At 45.4% G+C, this 14,353-nt stretch overlaps 1 protein-coding gene across 4 annotated transcripts in view; it reads left to right on the top strand.

Moving 5' to 3' along the window:
* LOC311102754 (uncharacterized protein) overlaps positions 1-8,702 on the top strand; it is a 45,206-nt gene extending 36,504 nt beyond the window's left edge. For 3 of the 4 annotated variants that reach the window (XM_084144140.1, XM_084144141.1, XM_084144143.1), the window contains 6 exons: positions 2,712-2,852; positions 2,982-3,025; positions 3,164-3,320; positions 3,452-3,553; positions 3,719-7,369; positions 7,480-8,702. In XM_084144140.1, coding sequence (XP_084000266.1) covers positions 2,712-2,852; positions 2,982-3,025; positions 3,164-3,320; positions 3,452-3,553; positions 3,719-7,350 — 4,076 coding nt within the window. In that variant the 3' untranslated portion in view covers positions 7,351-7,369; positions 7,480-8,702. The remainder of the gene's footprint in view (positions 1-2,711; positions 2,853-2,981; positions 3,026-3,163; positions 3,321-3,451; positions 3,554-3,718; positions 7,370-7,479) is intronic. The other variant, XM_084144142.1, reaches the window with a different exon arrangement.
* The last annotated feature ends 5,651 nt before the right edge of the window (positions 8,703-14,353 follow it).

Genomic DNA, 14,353 nt, shown 5'->3' with positions numbered 1-14,353 from the left:
ATCGTCACTGTAATCCCTCCCCTCCCCGGTTGTGTGTGTGTGTGTGTGTGTGTGTGTGTGTGTGTGTGTGTGTGTGTGTTATGACTATTGACTATCTCTGTTTGACTGTTGTATTAATCTTTTAATCTATTTGTCATTTTGGCTGTACCTACATTTCCCATTTTCTCCTCCTGTACCTGTTTTGTCCCTACCTACAAAGGTCTCACCTCTCTCTTTTCTATGAATGACAATGTCATGTTGATTTAAAAACCATAATTAAACAACCAATCTATGCAAAACCTGCTGGACAGAGCCATTGAGCCATTGATTGCCCACGTGAGTCATATTGCGTAAGAAAGCTCCATTCATCCTGGTGAGATACCTGTAGCACTGATGTAAAGGTCGGAGTTCTAGCTACTGTGGCATGATGATAACATGGAAATGTTTTCCGTTTGCTCAGATGTTATACATTCCTCGTTTGCTTACTGCATCAGGAGGTAAATATACCACTTTCCCAGGCGCAGATTGAGGTTCGTACATCACAGTAGTACACATTTTCAGACATGCCCCTCGTGCGAATATGGAATGTCAATTGTAGATTTGCTGATGGGATGTAAAGTAGTAAGAGATATTAGCCTCTCCACAAAATTCTTATCAGCCGTAAATCACAGGGAATTATGTATTCAGTTGATTATTTTAGTCCAGTGAGATCCCATTGACTGTGTTGTTAGATAAAAGTAATTGGGAACATGATTTCATTGTGTAACATTATTCTATTGTGTAACAGACAGATAAAAGTGTTAAGAACATTCTCTCCCAACAGGATCAATCTTGTTTAAATACTGACACCTTCATACTGTCTAGCTCCTTTACTCCACCTTGTGGGGAATGTGTGTGGTGAGAATCGGATTCCTATAGATCTCCTGATCTCATCTGTCAGTTAAACCACAGTAGTTGTCATAAATGCCACAGTAGCTAGTCAGTATGATTTAAATGGTTGCTTCAAGCAGATGAGAGTTTAGAGTGTCTAACCACTATTTCCCTTTGCGTGTGTGTGTTTGAGCGTTTGTGTCTGATCCCAGCATGGTCAGTGTCATAACCACGCTCTGACCAATCCAGGGTCAGCATGTCCACAAACTGAGAGCAGTGGGAATCAGTCGCTCAGGGACATGAGGAGGGGGGTGCTTATTGGAGGGATGGGCAGAATTAGCCTTCTGGGATTAGTGTCTGAGTTCGCATTGTCTAGTGATGGAACCACTAGAACTGGGCAATAACTCAATGAACTGGGTGGTAATAACAACAACAGCAACAAGGGATATCTCTTCTATCCTGATCCACTGAATTATTTTGTCTGTATCGGATGATGATCTACCCTAAAACAAAACAAACTCACTGGGATAGTTTTGAACTCCTGTTTACTTTCGAAGGATAAAATCTGTTTTAATACATTTAGGGGGATTATATTACCATGGTATCTCAGTAGCTATGGTGGTGCTTTTGACTCAGAATGTTTACTGTCTGCCAGTGCCTTTGCTTTTCAAGAGGAAAGGTGAGTTACAGTATAGGCTAAAACAATGGGCTAAGTCCTGGATATTCTCAGACAGCGTTTTCATTTATGATACATACCTTGAATTCCCTTCTTGAAGTTTAATGGCCAAGCAAGTGTTGGCCATAAAACCTTTCTAGGTCCTTTCTAGGTGATAAGGGAAGGGTGGTTAACTGTTTCAATTGATATGAGTAAGACTGTAAAGTGATTAGTTCATATCTGTAGTCATGAAATGTGTTAACTGTTAGCTATCGGGGTGATACAGAGCCCAAATGGACCATTCCATTTGATCTCTTCTTATGATGTTAAAATGTTGTCTAAATGTATTTTGGTGAATGTCTATCACTGAGAGCTTGTAATTCCTTACTTTGCTGGTGTACTGTCACTGTTTCTGCAAAACACTTAATTCATCAATCATTCTGACTGAATTGACAGTTTGTGTGAACTTGTTGTTATTATTAGGAGGATATGGTAAATGTGGTCAATGGTATATTTCCAAAGAAATAAAGAGATGGTGATGTGTATAGCAGCAATCATTTGAGAGCACATGGTTGACAGGACTAATTCCAGCATGGTCCTCCTAGCCCAACAGAGCATGTACAAGACAAGACGTGGCTAAATTTAAAGCAGCTTTGTTTAACTAAAGATGACGGCTTACCACATGGCCACGGATGCCCCACACTCTTAACATCACCTCACTGATCCTAGATGTCAGGACTGCTGTTCTGTAAGGGGTACTACTACACTGCTAGTGTTCTCATGATAACCCTATAACATTGCTTCTCTGAATTATATGAGAGTAGGAATGTTTGGGGAATATACTGGCTGATTATCTCAATGAAGCCTACTGGGACTTGTGGCTAATGTAGTTGATGAATACCATTTAAATGTTGAGGCCAATTATCCAATCTTTTGGGTTGTTGCATAATTTTCATTGCACGTAGCAGCCATTTTTATAGTGAGTTATATAAAGATTGTTTTGGAACAGGATTGATAAGTAGAGACATATCAGTTCACGTTCAACTTTTGTGGATATAATTAATATCCAATTATTTTGATACAATGTAGTTTTGTCAATGATATTGTGCATTTATTTACACATGCTGTAATGAAAATGCATGCATAAATATACACAGTATGTATGTATAGCCACTCATATTCTATCTCTCTCTCTCTCTCCTCCCAGCAGTCCCAAAGCATGAGGATGAGGGGACTCGCGTTCCTCCACACTTCCAGGAGAATGTGTTCATCGAAGGCAGCCGGCCCAAGTACCTGGAGGACCTGCACACTGAGGCCCAGGAGGGACTCAAACTGCAGCAGCAGGAAGGTACTAAACGCCCTGCAAATCCCTCCAAATACTGACACTTACTCCATCACCTACCCCTGATTAGATTAACTCATTAAGTAAAGTTACTGTGGGGCCACTCTATTAGAAATATTTTGACCTTTATTTCAGAAACCAATAATGGGGTAGATTACCAGGATGACCAAAGCGTCACTGTAAGTTTCCCATTCTACATTTCAACCACAGTGCTACATCAAATCACTAAACATTAGTCTATCACAAGTTTACACCAAACCTGCTTTAATTAAGCGTATACTAATGATTTACTGTTGAACTTTCTGGGATTCCTACAGTCGACGGTGACCCGGCAGCCAGACGACACTGAGAGTGACAGTTATAGTGAGAGGAGAGGCTATCTTTCAGACAGCACCATACCAGACACTGTGTCCCAGGTCTCAACACGCTCCACTGTCTCCACACGGTCCTCACGGTCAGGACTGACCCGCCAAGGTAACCTGACATGACCATAACCAGAGAATGATTCATACTGGAACCACTATAAAACCTTGTCCAACCACTGATTGTTGGTGTTGCTAATTTTGACCTAATATTTCTCTCCTGCTTTTTGTCTCTTTCCCCAGCATCAACATTCAGGCCCCTGAAGCCAGAGAAGGCCAAGGCCAGGAGGAGACACAGGAGAACCACAGTTATGGGGATACCACAACACATCCAGAGGGAACTGGGTAAGCTACTCATTATTTATGCTCTAAGTGAATTGAAATGTGTCAATATAGGCCATTGTGAAGATACCTGTGGATAATTTCACTCTTAATACAAGCACATACTCTTCTATTGGCTTGTGTAGCTGTATATGAACCTATCCTGATTTGTCCTGTTCCTCACTTAAGGGCTGGACAGAGCATCATGGGCAGGTCGTCAGGTTATAGACAAGGATGGGCTCCCTAACGGTGAGAGTCTGGACTTCCCCACCATCGATGGGACTCACCTGGCTGGTTCCGAGGAGGGGGTGAGGATGTACCTCCAGTCTGTAGAAGGCCTGCAACCCGTCAGTGAGGACCAGATCCAGAAGTTCCCCTCCCGGGCCGGACACAGGGACGACCTTGCTCTCCTCCAGCGCATGGGCCCCCAGCAGTCCGGCCTGAAGAGGCCCAAGTCCCTGGCTGTCCCCTGGATGACCACAGCCTCTAGCCTGCAGCAGCTGCACCCCAACCCCGTCATGTCCATGTCCCCCCAGGCCACCTACATGTCTAAGATCATCCCCAATGCTGTCCTGCTACCTTCCATAGATGTGGTGGAGATCACCCGGAACCGCAGTCGGAGCAGCGTTCGTACCGTCAGTAAGAGCAGCCTGCTGCTGGTCAGCCCTGCCTCCTCCAGAGCCTCCTCCAGAGCCTCCTCCAGAGCCTCCTCCCGCGCTTCCTCCCACGCCTCTACCATGTCCTCCGCCTCCCGTTACAACCCATCACACTTCTCTGACAGCTCTGGATGGAGCCACTCTGAGTCCTCTGAGACACTGGTGTCTGACTCCTCCACCATCTCCTCCAACAGCACCACCAGGCAGGGGGGCTCACAGGAGGGGGGTGGGGAGGGTTCATCCAGGGAGACGGCCCTGGACAGAGAGAGTATCCACTCCTCTGTCAGTAAGGTCTCCAGGACCTCAGCCACCAACGGCAAAGGGAAAACCAGAGGGGATGATTGCAAACAGGAGGGGCCCTTCACCCGGACCATGTCTGTGATGAAGTCCAAGAGGGCACCGGCCCCACCCAGCCGCTCCTACTCCCTACACAAGGACAAGTTGAAGAGGTGCACGCGAGACCTGATTGACACCATGGTTGCTGCCCCTCCCCAAAGCAGCCCATTCCAGGGTGGGGAGGCTAAGGCTGTCAGTGCTGGGGAAACTCCCATGCCCTCCAGTAACAAAAGTAGCCCTGGCTACACAGCAGACATCAGCTGTCTGGATGAGTCTTCAGGCTCTGTGACAGCCAGCCCCTTCAACACCCCACAACAGGCAGCCATGGAGGAGGTGAGGAATGAGCAGCCAGGCTCCACAGGCTCCTCTCCCCAGAAGCAAACCCCCCAGGAAAATGGCCTGAAGAATGTCTCCCCCTCCAGCGGCTACTCCAGCCACGGTGGCACGCCCACCCTCCCTTCCAAACAAACCCATAACCCATCTCCAGGGAAAAAGAGAGGCATCCTGGGCAAACTAGCAAGCATCTTCCCCAAGGCACCATCCCCTGCATCTTCAGCCCCATCACCTGTCATTCAGCCACAGGCCTCTGACAGCAGCAAGACGACTAAGCCACAGCCATCCCCTCCAGTCGACAGTGTAACTCCCTCACCTTCAGTCATGTCAATCAGAGAGCTGTTCAACATCCCGCCTCCACCCAAGGTGTCTGCCCCCTCTCCTCCTCCCCCGGAGGTATGGGCACACAACAAGCGCACCTTTGAACTGCTACTAGGTCCCCCGGCCCCCAACAACACGGATACGGTGGTGCGAAAGAACCCAAAGGATCGACGACAGCAGAGGCAGTCTCCTTCCACATCAAGAGAGGGTTCTGTTAAGAACTTGTCACCTGAGAGGAGGGATGAGGATGCAGCACCAGAGCAGGAGGCAGGAGGTGTGCTGGAGAGGGTCACTGAGCCTCAAGCTAAAGAGCAGACCGGTCCAGCAGACCAGGAGATGGAACACTCTTCCACTGTGGAGACTAGTAATCCAGCAGCACATATGTCTGAGTCAGGAAAGGGTCAGGAGAGTGAAGTAGCACAGAAGGTTGAAGAAGACCGGGTTCAAGGAAGTCAGCTGGGAGTTGAAGAGAAGGTGCAGGGAAGTCTGTTGGTGGTTGAACCAGAGAGGGTCATTGTAAATCAGTTGATAGGTAAACTAGAGAAGGTCCAGACAAGTAATTTGGTAAATGGAAAGTCAGTAAAGGCCTCAGTAGCGCCAGGAAAGGGCCTAGGAAAAGTAAAGACAGAAATACAGACGACTACTCCTGCTGCAGCGAAAAAGACTGAATTCCAACCTAAAATGGACACGTCTATGGTAAGCCCTGCTCTAGCACGCATCTCGCCATCTCCTTCTCCTCCCCCAGCACACCATCCTCCCCTTCCCCCTTCCAAACAGACCCCACCTGTGGCCACATCAGACTTTACACCCGCTCCAGAGCCCCAACTAGTCTCCCCCACTGGGGAATCCTCCTGGCCCCCACCCCCTCCTCCCATGGACTTGGCCACCCTTGGCAATGAGCTTGACCTGCCCATTCCCCCACCACCAAAGGTAGTTATTACAGAACATGTGCCCCCTGTTTCATCTGTACCACAGGGAATCCCACCTCCACCCCAGAGTATCGCACCGCCGCCTCCCCAAGAGGCCCCGCCTTCACCAAAAGCAAGGTTTGGTCCACCCTCCTACATTCCTCCACCACCTCAAAGTATTCCACCCCCACCTCCACTGAAACACATACAGCAGCCCAGTCCAGTGACCACAGAGAGACAGAACCAAGAGAAGAAGTCCTTCAGCAAGAGCTCTCTCTCTCCCACTCCCCCAGAGGAGGGCTCCACTCCTGTGGTCACCCCCTCCCTTCTGCAGACAGTCAAGCTGAGGTCTGTCAATAATGGTGACCAGGGTCAGGAAAAGGACCAGAATCAGGGACAGGACCAGACAGAGGTCACTTTGAGGGCCAAACAACCCAATAACGGTGAGGCTCCCCAGAAGCCTATTCGAAGGTCTCTGTTCATAACATCTCCCCCTCCCACTGTCACATCCCCAAAAACTACTGTTATCTCACAACCTCCCATGGCCCAAGCCCCAGAGGCAGCCACAGCCCCAGCCACAGAGGCAACCCCAGAGGCAGACCCAGAGCCTTCCCCAGCCACGGCCACATCCCCAGAGGCAGCCACATCCCCAGAGGCAGCCACATCCCCAGAGGCAACCTCAGCCCCGGAGGCAGCCACAGCCTCAGCTCCAGAGGGAGCCCTAACCCCAGCCACAACCCCAGAGGCAGCTCCAGCCACATTCCCAGCTGAGGCCCTAGAGGCAGCCACAGCCTCAGCTGAAACCCCAGCCCCAGCCAAGCCCCAGCCCAGCATAGTTAATTTACCCTCAGAGTCATCCACTGTCACCTCTCCTACGAGGAAGTCACCTCCTGCCTCAGCCACCACCCCCTCCATGAGGATGCAGGAGGCCATCCGCTTGAGGACAGCTTCCAGAAGTAAAGAGGGGCCTCCCTCTCGTCTTAGCCTGCACTCCCCAACAAGTCTCATGTCTCCCTCCTCCACCGCCAGTTTCATCTTTGCCAAGAGCACAAAGAAGATTGTCATAGAGACCCCCTCATCCCCTGAGGCCCAGGCCAATCTCACAAAGAACCTGATAGCTGAGCTTTCATCTGTGTCTAATCCAGCCAAGTCCACAGACACACAGAAGAATGTGGTGGTCAAGGTGCCTCCACCTGTGTCAAGGAAACCCAAGCCTAAGGTCAGTGTGGAGATTGAGCATGTGCAAACTGCGGGACAGGAAGCATAGCCAGCAGACAACACTGAGGGTAAGGGATCTGTGATTGTGACACAATCATACTTGCCTAATTTTTTACAGCTATTGTCCATTTGCACTGTATGTTGATCTGATCTGACTGATCTTTCTCTCCTGTCAAAGGTGCTCCAGAAGCTCCAAGCGGGACAGCAGTTGGTGTTGAAGTGCCAACATTATCCTCCACATGAGCAACACTGCCACTAAGCAAGGATTAATCATTCACAAATACATTGCAAGAGGGGGAGAGAGATGGATAAAAAAGGAGTGAGCGGAGGACGCATACAGAGCCTTCTGAAGACAGGGCAACTGGACATAACTAAATGTAACCCTCTCACATAAGAGCTCTTTGAGTTTGAAATCCTTTGAGTTTATATTAAAATGGTGTTGGTCTTGAATTTTTCTAATACTCTTGTTGTATTTTGGAGCATTTTTCTTTGCCAGAGGAACTTCTTACTGGTCTGATTTAATAATGGACAGTCAGTCACAGTGCATGCTGGTCTAGGTACACGTCTAGGTTGCCCTCTAGTGTCAACTATGGAATGTCACAGCTACTGCTGTTGGGCACGCCAAACACTTGTCTGGATTATATACCAGAATGTTATATTTTTAATATATTCATATCATTATAAGATCATGCACTATTAAATTGTGTTGAGTTCTCATTTCATCCATCTTCATGTTTGTTGTAATAAAATCATTTATCTAAGTTATTTGTCCTGTAGACATCTTCCATTAGATTTTGTGGGAAATGTGTGATGTTATTTTATGTTTTCTATGTCAATATGTGTCAATCTTTCATGATGTCATCTGTCATCATCATATTTCCTTATCTCCTTAGCTACTAAAATGCTATCATCAGAACTGGGTGATGTCACTAGTTCTAGAATGTTGTAGTGAGGATGAGAATCCTATTCATGATGAGAATCCCAATTTTCATGGTCATGTTTTGTTTCTCTGTTGTTGAAATGAATGTACACATACTTTTACAGGAATCTCACCCTGTGTGTAAATCAAATCTCACAGGTTTAATCTGAAGCACAGTTTATGAACTGAACTGGTCATTTAAAAAGACTATTGGGGCAAATCTTTGTCTTGCTTTTAGTTATGTCCCGCAAATGTTGAAATCTTTCCTTTCAACCAGATGGGAGCTACATTATACATTGCATTTATGTTACTAATTTGTCCAGAAATTGGGATATTGCTCAACTGAATGAAATATCTGCTTTGAAAGTACAACATATTATTCAAAGTGATTTCAATGATTGTAAAAAAGTAATCTGACAAATGATTATGTATAGCTTCATTTATTTCAAGGTAACAGAATAAATGGATTTATTCACAATGAATTAATTAAGCCATTTCATTATTTCTACCTTGTTTCTAAAACATTTTGAGAAATGTACTGTAAGTCAGTTAGGCTTCTCTAGATTCAATTTATGCAACACAAACACACAAACACCCTGCTTCCAAGTTTCCCCCAGATTTGTACTTTTTCCGTCTTATCAGGATGTCTTGAAACCTCATGTTCACACACGTCTGGGTTTTCAGTATCCGTCAGACCCATCTGTATGTTGAATGACAGTCAAAACTAAGACTATATAAAATAGATTGTGACTGTATACAGTGAGTTCCAAAGGTATTGGGACAGGGACATTTTTGTTTTTGTTTTGGCTCTGTACTCCAGCACGTTGGATTTGAAATGATACCATGACTATGCACAGACTGTCAGCTTTAATTTGATGGTATATTTTAATCCATATCAGGTGAACTGTTTAGAAATTACAACACTTTTTGTAGATAGTCCCCCCATTTTAGGGGACCAAATGTGGACTCTACCATGATTACAGATCATCCTGAATGAATCATGAATAATGAGTGAGAAAGTTAGAGGCATAAATATCATTCCCCCCCCCACAAAAAAAGAAATGCTAACCTCCCCTGTTATTGTAGTGGTGAGAGGTTAGCAACTTCAACTTTCTCAATCATCATTATTCACGATTCATTCAGCACTATCCGTAATCTTGGTAGCATCCACATTAATGTAGAAGTGTTTAGAAACATATTATATTCTTATTTACAATAAAAGACACTCCAAAATGACACAGTACATTATTTACCATTCATTTCTATTGGGCACAAAATTATCTGAAACACAACCAAAACAAACAGCAAATGCATCCAACAAGTTTGTAGTCACAAGCTTGATGTAATCATTGCGTGCTAGGAATATGGGACCAAATACTAATCTTTTGACTACTTTAATACACAGTGTCTTCAGAAAGTATTCACACCCGTTTACTTTTTCCACATTTTGTTGTGTTATAGCCTGAATTTAAAATGGATTAATGGATTGTGTCACTGGCCTACACACAATACCCCATAATGTCGAAGTGGAATTATGTTTTCAGAAATGTTAACAAATTAATAAAAAATGAAAAGCTGAAGTGTCTGATGTGTAGTTCCCACCGTGAAGCATGGAGGAGGAGGTGTGATGGTGTGGAGGTGCTTTGCTGGTGTCACTGTCTGTGATTTATTTAGAATTCAAGGCACACTTAACCAGCATGGTACTACAGCATTCTGCAGCGATACGCCATCCCATCTGGTTTGGGCATAGTGGGACAATCATTTGTTTTTCAACAGGACAATGACCCAACACACCTCCAGGCTGTGTGAGGGCTATTTGACCAAGAAGGAGAGTGATGGAGTGCTGCATCAGATGACCTGGCCTCCACAATCCCCCGACCTCAACCCAATTGAGATGATTTGGGATGAGTTGGACGGCAGAGTGAAGGAAAAGCATTCAACAAGTGCTCAGCATATGTGGGAACTCCAAGACCGTTGGAAAAGCATTCCAGGTGAAGCTGGTTGAGAGAATGCCAAGAGTGTGCAAAGCTGTCATCAAGGCAAAGGGTGGCTACTTTGAAGAATCTAAAATATATTTTGATTTGTTTAACACTTTTTTGTTTGCTACATGTATTCCATATGTGTTATTTCATAGTTTTGATGTCTTCACTATTTTTCTACAATGTAGAAAATAGTTAAAACAAAGAAAAACTTTTGACTGGTACTGTATATATATACACAGTGCATTCGGAAAGTATTCAGAGCCTTTGACTTCTTACACATTTTGTTACGTTACAGCCTTATTCTAAAATGGATTAAATTGTCGTCGTCCCCCGACCCCCCCTTCAATCTACACATAATACCCCAGAATGTCAGTTTGTGGAAATATCACATTTACATAAGTATTCAAACCCTTTACTCAGTACTTTGTTGAAGCACCTTTGGCAGCGATTACAGCCTCGAGTCTTCTTGGGTATGACACTACAAGCTTGGCACACCTGTATTTGGGAGTTTACCCCATTCTCCTTTGCAGATCCTCTCAAGCTCAGGTTGGATGGGGAGCGTAGCTGCACAACTATATTCAGGTCTCTCCAGAGATGTTAGATCGGGTTCAAGTCCGGGCTCTGGCTGGGCCACTCAAGGAGGTTTTGTGGTTGCAAACTTCTTCCATTTAAGAATGATGGAGGCCACTGTGTTCTTGGGGAACTTTAATGCTGCAGAAATTGTTTGGTACCCTGTTTGGTGTCCCTCGACACAATCCTGTCTCGGAGCTCTACAGACAATTCCTTCGACCTCATGGCTTCTTTTTTGCTCTGACATGTACTGTCAACTGTGGGACCTTATATAGACAGGTGTGTGCCTTTCCAAATCATGTCCAATCATTTGAATTTATCACAGGTGGACTCCAATCAAGTTGTAGAAACATCTCAAGGATGATCAATGGAAACAATTTTGAGTCTCACAGCAAATGGTCTGAATACTTATGTCAATAAGGTATTTCTGTTTTTATTTTTAATACATTTGTAAAAATGTCTGTGTGTAGATTGAGGAATTTTTTTTATTTAATCAATTTTAGAATAAGGCTGTTACGTAACAAAATGTGGAAAAAGTCAAGAGGTCTGAATACTTTCCGAATGCACTGTAAATATAATATAAATAGTAATTTATTTGATGACAAAGCCCTAATTTTGTGGATTAGTTGCATCTCAGTTTAGCTCTGTCTCTTGTAAGTAGGCCTAGAGGTTTGTTGAAACTGCTATAATATTGTAGTTGCTGTCACGGATTCAGCCGAGGCTGCTCCTCCTCCTTGCTCGGGCAGGCTTCGGCGTTCGTCGTCACCGGAGTACTAGCTGCTACCGATCTATGTTTCTATGTTCTACTTGTCTTGTCTTTATTGTTCACACCTGGTTCCCATTAGTTATTGATTACTTCCCTATTTAATCCTCTGGCTCCCACTGTATGTTGTGCGTGTTTGTTCATGTTTGGTTGTCGTCTGGTGAGCAGGTTTGTTCCTCCCTGCGTGGAGGTTATGTTCTGTACGTTTTCGATTAGCTCTGTGTCCTGCGCCTGACTTCGTCCTACCGCATCACACTGACATCCTGACAGTTGCACTGACCATAATGATTGCTGTGATGGCTGCTGGACCTGCTGATGTCCTCTTACCACGGAGGAAAACATATTTTGGACCATTCATAATGCAGAAAATGGGAACACATTTATGAATGGATTAATTCATGGATATATCGACTTTATATAATTTTACACTGTCTGCAATATTTTTCTTATGAGTAACTGCTGTATTATTTCATAGTTTTTTCAAACAAAACAATGAAGAATGAAGAATAGTGAGTGGCTTGACAATGAAACCAATGGCTTTGGGAAGAGAACCTTGACCGCTGGCCATGTCCCTTCCGTCTTCAAGAGAGCGAGAGTTGCACCCCTTCTCAAAAAACCAACACTCGATCCCTCTGATGTCAACAACTACAGACCAGTATCCCTTCTTTCTTTTCTCTCCAAAACTATTGAGCGTGCCGTCTTTAGCCAACTCTCTTGCTATCTCTCTCAGAATGACCTTCTTGATCCAAACCAGTCAGGTTTCAAGACTGGTCATTCAACTGAGACTGCTCTTCTCTGTGTCACAGAGGCTCTCCGCACTGCTAAAGCTAACTCTCTCCCCTCTGCTCTTGTCCTTCTAGACCTGTCTGCTGCCTTTGATACTGTGAACCATCAGATCCTCCTCTCCACCCTCTCCGAGCTGAGCATCTCCGGCGCGGCTCACTCTTGGATTGCGTCCTACCTGACCGGTCGCTCCTACCAAGTGGCGTGGCGAGAAGCTGTCTCCGCACCACGTGCTCTCACCACTGGTGTCCCCCAGGGCTCAGTTCTAGGCCCTCTCCTATTCTCGCTATACACCAAGTCACTTGGCTCTGTCATATCCTCACATGGCCTCTCCTATCATTGCTACGCTGACGACACACAACTAATCTTCTCCTTTCCTCCTTCTGATAACCAGGTGGCGAATCGCATCTCTGTATGTCTGGCAGACATATCAGTATGGATGACGGATCACCACCTCAAGCTGAATCTAGGCAAGACGGAGCTGCTCTTCCTCCCGGGGAAGGACTGCCCGTTCCATGATCTCGCCATCACGGTTGACAACTCCGTTGTGTCCTCCTCCCAGAGTGCGAAGAGCCTTGGCGTGACCCTGGACAACACCCTGTCGTTCTCCGCTAACATCAAGGCGGTGACCCGATCCTGTAGGTTCATGCTCTACAACATTCGGAGAGTACGACCCTGCCTTACACTGGAAGCGGCACAGGTCCTAATCCAGGCACTTGTCATCTCCCGTCTGGATTACTGCAACTCGCTGTTGGCTGGGCTCCCTGCCTGTGCCATTAAACCCCTACAACTCATCCAGAATGCCGCAGCCCGTCTGGTGTTCAACCTTCCCAAGTTCTCTCACGTCACCCCGCTCCTCCGCACACTCCACTGGCTTCCAGTTGAAGCTCGCATCTGCTACAAAACCATGGTGCTTGCCTACGGAGCTGTGAGGGGAACGGCACCTCCGTACCTTCAGGCTCTGATCAGTCCCTACACCCAAACGAGGGCACTGCGTTCATCCACCTCTGGCCTGCTGGCTCCCCTACCTCTGCGGAAGCATTGTTCCCGCTCAGCCCAGCCAAAACTGTTCGCTGCTCTGGCACCCCAATGGTGGAACAAGCTCCCTCACGACGCCAGGACAGCGGAGTCACTCACCACCTTCCGGAGACATTTGAAACCCCACCTCTTTAAGGAATACCTGGGATAGGATAAAGTAATCCTTCTACCCCCCCCTTTACTCCAACCGACACCCCCCCCCCCCCCAAAAAAAAAAAAAAAAAAAAACACAATGTAAAGTGGTTATCCCACTGGCTATAAGGTGAATGCACCTATTTGTAAGTCGCTCTGGATAAGAGCATCTGCTAAATGACGTAAATGTAAAATGTAAATGAGAACAAACAGATCTGGAACCAGGCTAGCTAGTCTGTTCACATTCTTATATAAATGTGTTGCCATGGGTGCACATTGTATCCAGTTGTATCTGATTACTGGTGGTGGGAAGTCGTTTGCTAAGGAGTGGATTCTCAACTCATTCACTGTATACTGTAATGTTAAGATAAAAAAATATTAAATTCACATGGGAATCGACTCTAAATGTTATTTTATTGAGCAGGGTGTCTTTTTGAAAGCTGAAGGCGTCCTACAGTATCAACCAAAAAATACAGCACTTCCCTGTTATTATTTAAATGTACAGAATACATTGATTTATAATATGATTGCAGTTCAAAACTCTACAGTATTTATCAGCTGTTGACAGCCATGTGCGCATGCGCACTCGAATGCAGACAGACACACACTCTCTCTCTCAACTCCTGCTTCAAGGTTTTACCCAGAATTGTAACATATTTTCAGCATGTCTTGGTTCACATGATTTTGTCATGTGCTGGTTTAACAGGTGATGATTCATATTTCTACAGTAATATTTTTTTACACAAAGTTGTATGTGTTCTGTGTCCATCTTAGACACATATATGTGTTGAATCATCATAACTAAAGCAGAATATGAAATTGACTTTGACAATGTTATATGTCAGTATGCTTAATGTCAAACATG

Source organism: Coregonus lavaretus (assembly GCF_964263955.1).
Source record: "Coregonus lavaretus genome assembly, chromosome: 27".
Taxonomy (NCBI): Eukaryota; Metazoa; Chordata; class Actinopteri; order Salmoniformes; family Salmonidae; genus Coregonus; species Coregonus lavaretus.
The sequence above is the reverse complement of the archived record's forward strand: the minus strand, read 5'-3'. Positions and strand labels throughout refer to the sequence as shown.